General features: G+C 39.8%; 1 protein-coding gene across 2 annotated transcripts; it reads right to left on the reverse strand.

Annotated features, from left to right (window-relative positions):
- Positions 1 to 240: 240 nt before the first annotated feature.
- LOC139919747 (uncharacterized) lies at positions 241 to 15,871 on the reverse strand. Of its 2 annotated transcripts, XM_071909574.2 has the most exons (18): positions 15,789 to 15,871; positions 15,469 to 15,521; positions 14,299 to 14,374; positions 12,368 to 12,528; positions 11,609 to 11,692; positions 11,455 to 11,511; positions 10,907 to 11,125; positions 10,226 to 10,426; positions 9,724 to 9,778; positions 9,526 to 9,616; positions 9,285 to 9,426; positions 8,482 to 8,586; positions 7,614 to 7,722; positions 7,322 to 7,508; positions 6,287 to 6,361; positions 5,492 to 5,594; positions 4,039 to 4,157; positions 241 to 3,354 (listed from the first exon to the last, which is right to left on the reverse strand). In XM_071909574.2, the coding sequence occupies exons 1-18, from the start codon at positions 15,814 to 15,816 to the stop codon at positions 3,237 to 3,239; spliced, it is 1,983 nt and encodes a 660-aa protein (XP_071765675.2). In that variant the 5' UTR covers positions 15,817 to 15,871; the 3' UTR covers positions 241 to 3,236. The 2 variants fall into 2 exon arrangements, with proteins under 2 accessions (XP_071765675.2, XP_078145589.1); XM_078289463.1 differs by having other exon boundaries at positions 7,322 to 7,722.
- Between the last annotated feature and the right edge of the window lie 217 nt (positions 15,872 to 16,088).

Raw genomic sequence — 16,088 nt, forward strand, 5'->3', positions numbered from 1 at the left:
TCACTAACAATCTGCAGAGACAACATGTGGCTGTTCAAAATAAACAGTTTCGTTGCAAATATACACATTTGGAAAGAAATGAGAATTAAATGTTTGTTGGCAAGACAGTAAAGCACATTCTGAGTTTCTGTTTAAGTTATGGGTCATTTTACCATCTTTACTTATAAAAAAAAAAAGTTGTTTTTGAATATAGGCTCATCTGATTTTTTCCATCTGTTGAAAAATTCACATGAATTTCAGGTAGCAAAATGGGCATATGGCATTTTGGAATTAAAGCCTTCCAATGTTTTGTCCTATTCAAGAAAACTAAGGATTTGTCTAGTTGAGGAGGAAAGTTTGTGTTTATTTTGGTAGAACAAATGTTTGTTACTTTTCAGCAGAACATGTTGAAAACCCACTGACACAAAACATTACTGACGTGTAAATAAAAGTAACAAATATGTTTTGCCCCAAACTAGACACACTGATATGTTGAAAAAGGACAGAGTTATAAACAGCGGCCGTCCTGCTGAGGAGGTTATGAGTTTTGGGGACAGCTTGTAAGCTGAGCAGTTGCAAAGCTGCAGTCGAGCATTCATTTTGGCTTCCTGAGAAGCAAAACAGACTGTTGATATATGAGTCAGCTATTCCCTCATGTCACATCAATATTTTATTTACCAGTAGAGAGAAACCACAGAATTAGAATAAAAATTATATTATGTATCCCTACGGTAAAAGCAATGCATTCAATTACTCCAACTGAAAACTTCTCTTGAGGGGGTGTGAGGAGGGTTTTTGCTGCAGAGCCATATATCAAAAAGTAAAGAATGGGAGAGCAACGTGGCATGTGTGGTGGTTAATTTCTGTTACTACGTTTACTTGTTCCTCCTGCTGGGAGGGCGAGAGAAAGAGAGAAAGAGAGAGAGAGAGATCTGTTAAAAGCTTTACAAACCACACAAGCCTTTTAAGAAGATGCACTTTATCTTCCCGGTGTTTGCTTTAGTTAAGAAAGGGGACCGGCTTTGTCCGGGCGCTCAGCGGCGGGAGGCCGATCCCAACCGGTTTGTGAACCCTAACCTCTTATCGGTCTTATCTGCGTTGAAGCGGGTTGCTAGCAAGGGGAAGCCGAGAGGACCAATAAGATTAAATATAGGCCCATTTTGCAAGTCGGTAATGTACCAACGGCGGGTCTCGGCGCTGCCTCCGGGTTCAAGCAGAGTTCATGTTATTAGTATTACAGCCCTTTCATGCTCTCAAATCTCACACAGATCAAAAGGGCTTTGTCAGGTATGCCACCATCAGCCAATTAATGCCCACAAGTATAGCAGCTCTTCCTGTAAGGTCAACACTAAGCACTTTTCACAGCTAACCGCCTCAACTTTCTCAATGTCGTTTTTTAAGTAATTATTGGTACGGGTTTTGTAATTCACACCCCAAACATTGCGTAACAAGGCTAAAAAAAAGAAAGACCTTGGAACTGCTTGAGTCAAATAGCAAACCTGCTGGGCTTTGAGCAGGGGGGGGATCTACACAAATCCCACCCACATTAATGGTGAGGAGACACAGGCAGGAAGATTGAAGCGAGGCATTTTAGGCTTAAAAGGATCTCGTCTTTAGATAACATCCCAGGGACAACGCTTGCATTTTAGGCATTTAGCTGACACTCCCCCAGAAAGAGTGATGGAGGAGGGCTTCAGTGTTTTGCTCAAGGACAATGCAACAGAATACATAGCCGTTACCCGGATTGAACCTGTGACATTTTGGTTGCGGGACAGCGACTAACCACAAGGCCATCCTCCCTCCGATCTCGATTTGACGCCCAAAAATCACACCAGGATGCATGAAGCGTGCATTCTCAAGTTCACAAATCATACTTCAGCCTTATGCGGCTCACCGTAAGGCCGACTTTATTATTCTTTGCAGTCTGTCATATTCACACTAATCTATAGCGCTCCACCTACACAAAGTCTTTGGTCTTGTATAGATGAATGCACACAGCATGACACCAACACTGCCAGGGTTACGGCTGCAACTCCCACTGGGCCAAACCATGATAAAACACTCGAGCTGCTGAAAGGCACGTTGGATCAAAACATCCAACACTTGGCATATGATATGTAACACAGATTTCAAAAGATTCTCCAACTTTACACATAAACACTTTTCTATTTTTTTCTCAACACAATTGGACATGCCATCACAAAGTTTATACATAATGTTCATAACTACTGAACTGCACTATTACACCCCCCCACACCCTTTAAGAAATGTAGAGCAAATTTATGCCCAAGCAAATTTAATACAGAGCACAATTAGAAAATGAAACATGGCACAACAAAAGTACCAGTAGATTAACTGGTCATGAATCACAGACCTTTAAAATGAAAAGAAAAGCAATTTGGTAGCCCCAAAGTAAAGGGCTCAAGTTCACACTGCCACCTAGTGGTCACTGGAAATCAACAGAAAGAAAATCTGTTAAATCAATTTTAAAATGTGTACAGTAAAAGGTAAAAGTAAACATCTAGAGATGTATGTCACTGTAGTGACATAAGCTACCAATATTTAAATAAAAAAGAAAAAGAAAAATCAAAGTGTTTCAACACAAGCTGTGCAAAGATTCGGTCATTTTTCCTTTTGGCTTTATTGTCAGGTCTTGTTTTGCCTTGTTGTTTATTGCTTCATTTCCTAAGCTAAAAGAGAAAGTGCAATTGCCTGAAAAAAAAAGTGAAACATTGAAATCCTTCTCAGGTGACGGATCCAGAACTCAACTGGTGTCTTACTGGATGAGGACAAGCAGAGAGAGGAAAAGCAAAAAAAAACCAAACAGACTTGCACAATGAAGATCCCATTGCCAAGGAATGCTGAAAGCAGGGCGCATATCTTAAACTTATCTGTAAGGCACATGACCCATCTCTCCATCATTATGGTACAGTAGTATAATGCAATTCTGTGTGTGTCCTCTGTATTCATTCAGCAGTGGCGTGACATCACAGCGCGTCCTAATGTAAGTAAATGTCCTAATGTTACAGAATCTTATTTCTTTCTTTTTATTCCGACAATGTTTTCGAAAAAATACATATGTTTTTTTGGGTTTTTTTTGCAATGGAACCTTCACAAGAACCGTAACTGGGACCAAAACAAGATGTTCGATGTTCAACTAAAACTGAAATGCCCACCACTGCGTTAAATTCCAGAGGAAACACTGTAAGGTTTTTTTCCATTTTTGATTTTCCTCCCCCAGGTGATCAGCTGCCAGTCTACAGTTTGACTTTGTCCCTGTCGATGTTCTTGTGCTCTGGGACGTGTCTGAAGATGCATTTGTCCTGCTTGGTGCAGCCCGTCGTCCTCCAGAAAAAGCACTCTTTTATATTCTTGCTACAACAGGAAAACAGTTTGTCAACTCGGGGGGGATTCACTTGTAGGGTTTTGTCAAAGTTTAAGAAGGTTTAATACTTCAAAAGCACAGTTTTACTTTGGTATATTTTCCATTTTTAAGTTCAGGGAGTCGACCTCAAACATTATCAGCCTCTGGGATTCACTGACACCAGGCTTTTTTCTCAGCTCTCAAAATTAATAACAACAAATACACAAAATTACTACTTGAATTATAACCCTGGACACAACAAATAATATTAACTGTTGTATACTTTCTTTGCTGTATTTGTATGAGTTAGAGCTATGAATCTTTAGACTAGGTTTTCGAAACCTAAGTGAGTGAATATTGACAACTACGGGTCCTCAGAGTGGCCAATACTGCTGGTTAACCATTCATTAAATACTACACACACACCAATAAGCTCCCTCTTTTCCTGTTATACTGCTTTCTTGTTGAATTTGGTCATTTCGTCTTAATATTTTTTATCTTTTTAAAGAGTCTGCTGTATTTTTTTAAATCTCACCTGTGCAATCTGCATTTTCCTGCTCTTCTCTCAGTGTTTTTATAATTTTATACATCCAAATAAGCAAAATGTAAACCCTAAGGTGAAACTAAATGTTCTACCAAAGTGAAATACTGCCTTAAAGTTATCATCACAGGGGGAATGAATGTTGTGTTCTTACCCAGAGGCTGTGACGGGGCGTGAAAACGCCTCGGTGACGGCTGTCTTGGACACACCGATTTCAGGGTGGATTTTATTGGGATATCGCACCGACAGAGGAGCCCCCTCTACCACCATACCCTGAGGAACAAGCACACAGTTCACTGCCAAGTAATGTACGGGGCAACAATTCATATAAGTATAGAAATCTATCTCCCCCCCCCCCCAGTGTACATTTGGAGAACTTCTGTTAGACAATTTTCTCACCAAGTACCGTTTGTGCACTTGGTGATCAAAGTGATTCTGATTGCTGTTGACATTAAAAGTTTCAAGCACAACCTGGACCCTATTTTCCCCATCATACAAATTTATTCTGACCAATATCTCATCAATTTCTTCACTATAGAGCGACTTGCGTCTTGGTTGCTGCATGTCTCTCCAATACAGTTCTATTAGGCCAATGGATACTCAAACTAATACATGAATAAAACTGACCCCAAAAACACCCGTGGCATGTCTTTATCCAACATATCGACTCTCACTTTGTAAAGAGACGTGTACATATTTATTTTTCAGGTTATCCATGACCGGACAACTTTCACGGTTTATTCTGCATGACTTTACACAGCGTTGTGTGCAGACGGGCAGCTGCAGCCGGCAAAGAGTCAACAAGGAAGTGCTGAAGCAGTGGGCCAAGATGGCATCAAAACCGTACAAGAAACGCTCGACTTAAGATGAGTCTCATTCACATCTTTTTACCAGCATATCTCATTACAGAGTGAGAAGTGAATATGTTGAAAAAGACATGCATTGGGAGATTAGGTTGTGTTTTTTTTTTTAGTATCCATTTGGCCCTATAGGACTGTATTGGAGAGCTGCACACCCCGGAAAGTGAGAAGCAGCTCTAGTCTATAGTGAAGCAACTAATGTGATTTTAGAGAATCAGAATTGGTTGGCATGATTGAAAATGATGAGAAAATAGAGTCTAGGTCGAAAACTTTCGGAGTTATGCTGTGAAGCACGAACAACTTTCCAGAAAGAAAAGAATTCCAATTTTTAGTTGCTGCTTTATATCTGCAGCTTTACACAGCACAATGAATTTCCCCATCTTCCTTCTTTATTTGCACTTAATCTTACACTTGTCTTGTTAAAATATATAATATACTCTCTGGCTCATTTGTTCACTTTGCACTTTTCTATCTTCCAGGCTTTTTCTAGACCTTAATTTCTTGGCTCCAATTGAAGATTTGGCTCGGCGTTGAATAAATATATGCTGATAGTAGCTGGGCAATATGCCTGTCAATTAGGTAACACAATCTATAACTGAAGATTATTCTAACAAACAAACAAACAACAAATATCCCAATATGTGACATGACGATGGGTCTATAACTATAATAAAATGTGCGATGAGCATCAGCTAAATGCCTAAAATATAAAATGTAAATGTCACCGAGCAGCGAGCAGAAACTTACATTAATAAACTGGATGGCTCTCTCACAGTCTTCCTTCCTGGTGAAGTGCACAAAGGCACACTGGTGATCCAGCAGCATCTTGATGCTGAAGACGGTGCCGGCTCTGAAAGAGGCGAAGCCAGAGAGAAACGAGGCGGGAGGAGAGAGAGAGAAAGAGAGAGAGAGAGAGAGAGAGAAGGAAAGCACATGAGTAGAGCGCGGAGCAGACCGGAGTAAATCTTTAATATCCCTGCGGGGCAATTTGCTTTGCAGCTAGGAGTCAGTAAGAGCAAATATACAGAAACACATCAATTCAACAGAAATAATACATAACGAGGGGTGAGCCCAGAGCCGACACACTAACAGCCTGCTGATGGTCCAATGCCAAGAGCAGAGCGTCAGCATGTGCATATTGGAGTTTTTTTTTTCCTTTTTTTAAGATATCTGACGGAATATAACTCTAAGAACATAAGTCTATATAAGTCTGAAATGAAACTGGACATTCACAACACTTATCCTACAGCTGTAACCGCACAATGCTGCTTAAATATTTAATGAACACAGCTTGTGTGTGTGTGTATACGTGAAGAGTGATGTGTGTGGTCGACAGTCTATCTTGCTCTGTGCCTTTCCACTGTGTGTGCAGCCCTGTTAGCACCATGAGTCAGTTTCTGCTGTGAAACTCTGGCAGACGTCGATGTTTCTGCACCAATGAGACCAAGAAAAACAACATCCGATTCTGATGAAGCGTCGAAAGAGATCTTCAAACAGAAACAGGTTCACAGGGACGAAGGAGAGCAGAGTGTGTTACTTCACCTGCTGAAGAGGGTGTGGAGCGTTGTGTAAGTGACAGTAGGAGCCAAGGATCCAACCCAAATGGGGAAAAGGTCCCTTTAAAAAAACCAGAAGAAATAAAACAATTAGTCCACAATGTTGTTTTCTACATAGGCACTCACCCATTTTCTATGACACAGGAGACAGTCGCACTAAATCCACTAAATGTTGGTAAATATTAAATCACTAGCAATAATAATGATGTTGTAACCATGTTGCACATCGACTGCTCAATGTTTGAACCATTACTGCATACTTTACTAGGAATAATATCAAACTGATGATAACAATTGTAGAGGAAAAAAGAAGAAAAAGTCCAAGGCACTCTCCTCTGTATAAAGTTAAAAAGCCTTATTATTCTTGGCTATTTCATGTTAAAATGTTAGAAAAAGACACCAACTCTGCACCCTGAAGAAGGCCAAGAATAATAAAGGCTTTTTAACTTTATACAGGGGATTTTTTTATTCTTTCCTCTACATATGGACTCCCCATATTTACAATGAGCATCTCCAGTGGACACATTTGAAGCCCATGCAGCGTTCCTCATCTGATCAAGACTGATGATAAAAATGATTTGATTATGTGTAATGTAAAACACTGATCAATGGAGTTAAAATCCATTTCAAAACAAGACAGTACTGTCTTTACAAGGATTCAACATGTATATTTAAAGTTAGTGGGTAGGACAGAGAAGTAGACACATGATAGATAACAGATAAACAGATGAACCAACAAATAGTTGCAGTACATCTGTGTGTATTTCAACATTCCCAAGATATGAATAGTTAATTCAAAAGTGAGATAAACACCAACTGGAAAATGTGAAACCTAGTTCTGCAAAATGACTGCTGGCATGTAAGAAAAACGTACTATTGATTATTATTGCGGTTGTTAGTTATCTGAAGACCTTGGCTAACAAAATAGTAACATTTTAGAAGATATAATCAGATGTAAATAACATTTTGGAATGAAATCTCCCATTTAGAAATACGGATAAATGAGATCCAGCATCCTTACGGTTTGACCCAGTTCCTGGGCAGCGGGGTGGGGGACTGAGACTTCGGTCTGGTTTGGCCGGCAGCACCGGACTCTTTGACATGCTGCGCTCTCGGACGGCTTGTTGGTAGAACAATCCACTCTCCCTCCTCATCCTCCACTTCCTCCACCACTACTTGATTTGTGTTGTCATTACCGGCATGAGCGGCTAAAGAGAAGGTACCGAGCGGAGGGTCAGAGCGCTGAAACGCATCACAGATCTGAGCGTCATCTTTCCAGCTTTGGACTTGGGGAAACATTTTGCCACTTTTACCTCCTGGACCCGGTTTGCCTTCACCGCCAAAGAGCGCTTCAACAGCTTCTTCCAGAGTGGCGTGGGTTTTTAAGGCGTCGGAGCTCTGCGCCCAGCTGAATCCCATTTCCTAAAGGGAAAATCCAAAGACAACCTCCTAAACTGACATGATACTAAGATACAGTTTTATTATCAGAATGGGAAATTAAAGCCACACAAAGCAAGATTTTCATGCAAGAATACACACATTTTAATCAGCCTAAATCATGAAGTGGGGCTGCAACAGAGAAGAGCGTCCCGTCCCTTCGAATTGAAACACTGTAGATTCGCCCTATTTCCCCAAATTAAATTATGGTGTGGGATTTATACACTTCTCCACCCACAGGAAGTGACGAATCAAAACTTCAGAGTGAAATCCAATCTGTCTCCTAAACAGCAGTGAGCAGCGCTCCGCCCAGAGAAAGCTGGACTCACCAGCGTTAGATCTTCTCCTCTCTCGTCTCTTTGGTTTCTTTGGTATAAAGCATCACAGACCGGCCGGGTTGGTAAACATGAGCGAGCTGTGTGACGTTTACTGACCTCACCGCGCAAGATTTCTGGGTATTTCAGTTAAAATTTCCTCTCGCTGCCATTGGGAGCCGCCAACGTGCGAAGTTGCCTTAGTGCAGCTTTAACACAAGCTACGTATCAGTTGTTGGATTTTACCAAACATTTCTACTCAATCTCAATCAGTTTTCCACCGTGGCAGTGGAGGTTCTTCCCTCCTCTAAAAAGAAAACCCCCATAAAATCATATTTGCCTGGTAAACTAGTGTTGCTGATGGATAGAAAAGTTAGCATTCTTGTGTTTTTATTACGCTCTTAGTTTTAACAGACGTTGCTTCTCCTACCATGAGGTGTAAGGTCTGCGCTCGCTTCAGCTCCTGTGTGGCTTCAGCGCTCGAGCTGTCCAGCCTCAGCACTTCCTTATAGATCAGCGAGGCCTCGTAGTACCTCTGCAGGGAAGCAAACAGAGAGGGAAGCAGCAGACAGCAGGTGAGGAAGTTAATAAATTATAACCGGTAAATAATAAAACACTCTGTTGTAATGTTCATCTCCTACATTTCCAAAGTTACAGAGTGACTCCAGGGTTTTTTTTCTGGGACTGCTGAAACCAAAAATCCTTGACTTGCTAACAAAAATATACTTGCATATTTATTGATGATCTCACACCTATTTGTTCATACACCTTCCAAAAATCTATTTTATTCTGACCATTTTCAATATTTCTGATATAATCTTTATTTTTATAGCGCTTTTCCAAAAGTTTACAAAAGCTGCTTTACAGATAAAAGAACAAAGGAATAAAGCAACAGAAATAGGAATAAGAGAATAAAAGGAAGATAATAAAAACAAAAATTGAGAGCATCAATACATGTATGAATAAAACTTGAATAAAACGTAAAAAACGTGGCATATCTATATCTACTTAGTCGTAAGTATTAGCTTGTTAAGTTTTACTAATACTATGGGTTTTATATAATATTAGGTGTGGTTTTGTCAAAATGTCAAGCCAGTTGCAACATTCAGATCAACTATCAATTTGAGGAAACATTACACAGTTGCAAGAATGACAAATATCTGGGAGCACTGATGATAAAAAAGTAAACACAGTAGAAGCAGAATTAACTGGGAAACAAGAACAGTGATTTACCTTCAGCCCACAGAGAGCTTTCCCTTTCCTAAATAAACCTTTTATCCAGTTTGGCTGCATGGAGAGTGCAAGGTCAGCATCCATAAGAGCGTTTCCATACTGCTGCATCCTCTCATAACAAAGGGACCGATTTCCAAATAACCTGAAACGAGGAGGAAATATAATTCACGGTCATTAACGGTCACCGCTGGGTGCTTCACCAAGGCTGGAGGTCAATGTAAAGTCAAGTCTGTGTTCTCACTTATATTCCTTTGGGTTGTATTTAATGGCGTCAGTAAAGCATTTCACTGCCACCTCAAACTGTCCGGAAGCAGCCAAACGATTTCCGATACCTGGGAAAACAGGGGAAGGAAAAGTTGCGTCGGGTTCAGTACTTAAAGTTTTGGTTTCATTGTCATAATCACAGAGAAAATGTTAATGGAAAATATTATAAACTTACCGGCAAGTTCTCTGCTTCTTTTCTCAAAATCTTCTAAACTGGGCTCCATCGTTTTCTATAAAGATTAGTATTAGCACATTAGACAGTGATTAGGTTCAATCAGTAATGGACAATTCGACTTGCCAAACATGACAGTTGAGACTTGAGTAAATTGAGTATTTCCTAAGAATTTGTCAACCATTTGATTTCTGCATTTTTGCACATTTTCACATGGAATTAGGTCAGATCTTTTTGTGGGTTGCAGTAGTTTGTAGAGGCAGTCTGAAATAATAAAATAAAAAAATAGTAACACCAAAGACTGGTGCTTCTCTCATGTTTGCTGGGTAAGGTAATCAAAGATGCAATCTTCGGATATGAAAAAGATTGATCGAGCTCTCTCTATCTCTCCCTCCTTCAGTGTTTACTAAAGGCATGTAGTCTTGTGTCTAACCCCCCAAATTATAATCATTTTGTTTTGAGTACACATATACATTAAAAACCGCACACATGATTCCCACAGTACCTCTTTTACGATGTTGTGGTTCCCTTCCTTCTTCTTTTGAACTTCAGGCTCCTCTAGAACGTCTGACTTCTCCTCCTCAGGTTGTTGAACTACCAATAACTCTTTTTTCTTCCCCTTTCTCTCGGTTGTGGGGGTTTGGTCAGGTGGCTCCTGGGCCGCAAACGCAGCCGTAGAAACAAATGAATTATTCAAATCCAAATCCTGTAGGAGGAAAAAGAAACGCAAGGCAGTTTCATCATTCATTTTCAGTTTCATCGTCATAATCGTCGCCGTCTACTCTGGTGTCATGAAGGTTCAAGAGAGACGACATCATGTCCAGACATATGGATCAACAAAAGCAAACATATTGACGTGGAACAGATGTTGACAGGGCTGAAGATCTGTAGCCGTCCACAGCTGCTGCCTGCATAGTTTTGTGAAATCAGGATCTTTCTGGTATCAATTCAAAAGTTTTCACAGCTGTTTACATGAATTTTTGCTGTTCCATAATATCATATTGTGAAAATGTTGTGCAACATCTGTCAAATGCTTGCTGGGGACATTATGTCTTCCCTAACCTCATAATAAAAATAGTGTATTAATATTTCCTTAAAGTTTCCAAGTGCTGCAAAATAAAATGAGCATACCGAACAAACCTAAACATAATGTGACACAAACTAACATTTAAAATTGTACACAAACCTTTGGCTCCCCGTCTCCGTCCTCATTCATCTTCACAACATTATCTTCTTCGTTACCGCTGCTGCTGCTGCTGCTGCTCTCGTCGCACTCTGTGACCACAGTTTCATTTTGTGTTTCACCAGGTGCAGAAGCAGCAGATTCCTCCGCTTCCACATTACTTTCAATAATATGATTTTCTCCCTGATTTTCTGAAGACTCGGACTTGCCTAGTTCTTCCTCCTGAGGACACACAGAATGGTATTACAAATAAACATAAATTTAAAACAGCCTGGCTCTTATTTCTGTATAAAGCACCTTTCCATTATTTTAACATTGTAGGGATGCAGGAATATTTATGATATTTATTCTCTTTGACCTTTGCACTCCTTCCTACTGTTTGTAATGTTGGTGTATAATGCTGGCAATCTAGGAATTTAGGTTTATTCTACTGTTGCACTCATTGTAAGTCACTCTGGATAAGAGTGTCTGCTAAATGCCTTAGATGTACATGTAAAAAAGTCACTTATTTCACATGAGCAAACACACCAATATGAGTTCAATAGACTTACAGGTACAATCTCTTTAACTGCATTCTCCTTTTCTAATCGTTTTCTTTCTTTTTTACGCTGTAAAAAGAGAGAGGAAAATGTTTATGACCTGCAGTCAGAGGAAAAACCATTGTTCAAGATTCATTTCTATCATAATAATTGTGCAGACACTGACCATTTTTTTACGCTTGTTCTTTTCGGCTTTGTCCTTACGCCGTTCCTCTTCCTCGAACAATTCCCTTGCATGTTGCTCGGCCTCCTGAAAAAACAAAAAGTATGCTTTTAGAAAATGTTGATGCAATTAAAAATACACTATGTGAAAATGTAAATGAAGAGTTAATTTCCAAAATGCAACATTTTGCAGTTTTGATGACAAAAGCATCATTGCCTGAAGTTCATAAATCTCTCTCTCCAGTCATCATGTTGCCAAGCAAGGACTTCAATTACTTAGCATCCTTTTTAAAAGTACCATCATCAGTCTTAATTAGGGATGGGACAATATATCGAAATTCAATATATTGCAATCCAAAAATGTGAGAATACGGATTGTGGGGCAGGAAAATGAATTGTGATATTAGCTCCATTTTATTCTGCTGTAGTAATCATAAATGAGACGCTTGACCATCATAGTTTCAGAAGCTCTCCATTGAAATTATATTATTTGCACTTTGTAATTATATTTTTAAATTGTTGTTTACATTCTAGCAGCCAATGCCATCGCTAGAAAGATTTGTGGCTCAGAAATAAACATAATTCTGCACAGTCAGACTTTGTTGTCATTGAACTTTTATTTATCACATCATATCGTGGTTGTATTGAATCATGAACCACATATCGAATCGTATCGTGAGATAAGCATATCGTCCCATCACTAGTCTTAATTTTGTAGGAGTGGGTGTTTCTCCTCATTTTTAAACAAAAGTGTGAGTTGTACCTCCTGAGTCAGTTGTCTGATCTGTGGGTGTGGAGCTAAAGGCCTCTGAGCAGCGCTGGGCGAATAAAAACACTCCTCGTCCTCGTCCTCGTCGCTGTCAGAATATATGATGTCATTCTCCAGATCGGTATCAAAGGCCCTTAAAAAACCGAGATCAAAACCTGCAAAGTATGACAGACAAATGAGGTGGCAGAAAGTTAAAACGGGTGTCATCCAGTCTCAAGGTCAAAACACCATCATCACCCCCCCAAAAGAGTTTTCTTTTTAATCAAAATATTCAAAAAGAACAAGGGGCAAAATCTGTTTCATCTCTGGTTTTCCTAAGTGATTTACAGAAACTTTGAACTTGATCGAGCGTGGTTTTGAAATTAAATTATCTCTCCAACAGTAGAGAACAGGGAAAAAGTATATATGTATATATTTTATTCACACTCCCACACGCACTGCCCGTCAAAAGTTTGGGGACACCTTGCCTTTTCTAAATTTTCAAAGTACTATTTGATTTTCTGTGTTATTTTTCAATGCCTGCAATGCTTTCCTTAACATAAAATATCTATTTCCTCATATGATCTATTTATTCAACACTCAGCTTCCTGTTTATCAAAGTGTCTCTTTGGTACGAACAGGTTTTTCATGGCACTGAATATAGTTTAATTGTTTTAGTGCTATCGTATGTATGATTTCATTTCCTCAAACTAAACCTATTGTAGTTAGTCTTTAATGGGGTTAAGTTATTGCAAACCGACAAAGAAAACATGCTTATTTATTAAACGTTTTCAAAAAAATAGGTGTCCTCAAACTTTTGATGGGCAGTGTGAATACACACACAGTATGAGCCGTATGAGCTGTATATGCAGTAGTAGGACTTAGTCGTTAACTGCTCTCAGTCTGGTAAAGGTACTTCTGTGAACAACAGTCACACACAAGGGGAAGCCATGTCATCCTTTGGTTACATTATTATTTTATTACCTATATTGTTCCCTTTTTATTAGACCTATGATAAGCCATTTGGTGGAAAGCTTAAAGTGCAATAAAGATCACATAAGAGTATATTAGTATAGATGGAAAACATAAGTGCATCAAGCCCTGAACCCTTAATGTGTCTTTATTTACACACTGAGCTATAGCTGAAAATTAACATTTTAATGACCCGAGTTACTTTCACTCTACAAAACATTAGGAACACTTTTGTGCGAGTGAGTTTTTGCCCTTTTGCACAATCAATATCTCATTTGTCTCGAGGCTTAAAAAGGACCAAACACCATCAGCAGGCATCCAAGCTCCAAAAAAATTAAAATGTCCATCAAACTTCTCCAGTTTGTGCAGCCAATCCAAGTGTTTTGTAGACAAATGGCCACACCGAGTCCAAAACTCCAGTGTTTACCTCATTATCTTTTATCATTATCTCATTATCTACATTTTCCTTATTGACAACGCTCTGGTCACGCACGCTCCCTACAGCACTCTGCTTGCTGCTGTAGGGACTGTTGTTGCGCTCCACAGCAAAACAATGTTGTTGAGGAAAATATAGGACATAATGAGGTAAATATTGGACTTTTGGACCCACAGTGCAATCGTTTGGCTTGGATTATGCTGCACAAGCTGTTTGGAGAAACTTAATGGTCATTTTATGCTTTTTGGAGCTGTAAAAAGATGGAACAGTTTGGAAAAAGACTGATATAGAACTATGAGGGGCTAACTCGCTGTGTTTGGTGGTCCTACAAATGTCAGTGGAGTTTCGACTGACATGGGGGCGAGCAGATAACGACTGAATGTTAAAAATCCTTGTTTAACTTCTCATTTCCTTCATCTACATCTTCCTCTTATGACTGAAGTGGATTTAATAAGGACTCAGCTTCCGAGTGTATGGTCTATTTCATGGAGAGAATGCAATAATTGCCCAATGCTCATCGGCTCACATCATATCTTACCAAATAAGCCAGAGGCAAAGACATCTAGGAAAGAGCTTTGGTTGGGGCGTCCACTTATTAAATCTACCACAGATTCCTGAAAAGGAGAAAAGATCTGCAATTACAAATGCATCCATCAATGTGCACACGCTTTAGCATAGCAAGACTTAGTACAGGGCTCAATTGGGCCAGATTTTAAAACCAGGAAATGTAGATGGGCCAGACATTTTCAGCAGCCTATTTAAAACCTTTTTTTTAGCTTTTGGTAATGACAAATTTTAAACAAACGCAAATGAATGTAGTAAAAGGAAGCTGCTGTAGCTCTCTCTTGGTCTGTGCATGACCGCACCAGGGCAATACGGCTCTGATCGTAAGATGCAATCAAACTCTGCACTTTGTCCGGAAAGTTTTGGTGTTTCTCAATGTGGTGCCTCCGAATATTATATTCTTTAACTACCACAACGCACTCATTGCAAATTAAACACATTGGTTTGGCGTTTGGAGATGGCGGCAAAATGAACAAGTATTTGCCAGAGACATATTTTCAGAAAAAGTGGGGGTCGTCTTATATTCGAGGACTAGACAAACGTGTTCACAACATCAGATATTCTTTTTGAATGGATAAAGCACCGGTGTAAAGCCGACTGCTACACGGAGTGTTGCATTATGGGTTGTTTGTAGCCTTAATGTTGCTAGGCTAGCGAGTGTCTTAAAGTCTGTTCATAGTGAGTCTGTTAGAGTCAGTCGGCCCCAAAAGTGTTTCGTTAGTCCAGTTTAACCTGCAGGAGTTTCTGAAGGCTCGTGTAACGTGTTTTTCTGCCACAGAGGAAATACATTCATGACGAGTGAAAACGAGTCCAAATTTTTATAAAGTAATATTACAATTAAAATAGCCTATGTAATTCAAGCTCGCTGGGCCACTCGGAAGTTGCTTCTGGGCCGGATGTGGCCCGCGGGCCGCCAACTGAATAGGCCTGACTTACTATTTCCTGCTAGATATTTTCTACATGTGAAGCACCTCCGTACAACATACTGTGTCCCTCATTTCCTCAACTTGAATGTGAACAGTTCCCTTAATTTGTTGGCAGTTTTGTGTTGCAGCTGTTGCCTAGTTCCAGTTGTTTGTCAGCAGCCCCTATGTGACTGGAAAGACCTGCTATGCCAACATGACATAAACTGAGTCATACTCACGTGTGCGCGCAAAACTCTCGAGTTCTCTCGAAATCTGGGCATACCGCTGCCACCTGTATAGAGGGAGAGGTACAAGTAAAATTACTAATGACGTAAATTATATTTTATTTCAAAAGTCATGACTACATAACCGTAGTCTAGATGGCAATGGTGTAGGTGTTAAAAATCACAATTGACACTATAGTGGTGTTCGCCTAGCTTCGCAAGCCTGCTAGCAAGCTAGCTAACTTAACATCAGTAGGTCAACGTCGCAGATAATTAAACTGAAGTGACGACGAGGGTATCACATTAATTAACGTCAAACGCTGATTTACTCTCACCTTTAACAGAGTCTTTCTTTCTTGGCATGATGTTAAGTTAATTATTTGTACTGCTGCTTCGCCGTTAAATGTGTGTGCGTATATGGTGGAAGCCAAATGAGAATACACTGCGAGCAAAATCTATTTTCTTTCCGTGTTTGATGATCACCGCCCTCTGATGATGCAGTTTTGATGCTGCCTTCAAGGACCGTCTGAAATGAGTAAGGGCGTCCAAGAAAGACGTAACAGTGTGATAAAGTCGCAATTTGAACCCGATACGCTGAGATGTGGTGTTTAGAGAGCGGTAGATCGTGTCAAAAA

Source organism: Centroberyx gerrardi, chromosome 17 (genome assembly GCF_048128805.1).
Source record: "Centroberyx gerrardi isolate f3 chromosome 17, fCenGer3.hap1.cur.20231027, whole genome shotgun sequence".
Classification (NCBI taxonomy): Eukaryota; Metazoa; Chordata; class Actinopteri; order Beryciformes; family Berycidae; genus Centroberyx; species Centroberyx gerrardi.

Excerpts from the sequence above, each read along its gene's own strand:
- LOC139919747 (XM_078289463.1), bottom strand. The coding sequence starts at position 15,816 with ATGCCAAGAAAGAAAGACTCTGTTAAAG. Across the intron at positions 10,427-10,906 it reads ACGGAGACGGGGAGCCAAAG|GATTTGGATTTGAATAATTC; the intron begins GTTTGTGTACAA and ends TTCCTCCTACAG. Across the intron at positions 6,362-7,321 it reads CCCAGGAACTGGGTCAAACC|GGACCTTTTCCCCATTTGGG; the intron begins GTAAGGATGCTG and ends GTTTTTTTAAAG.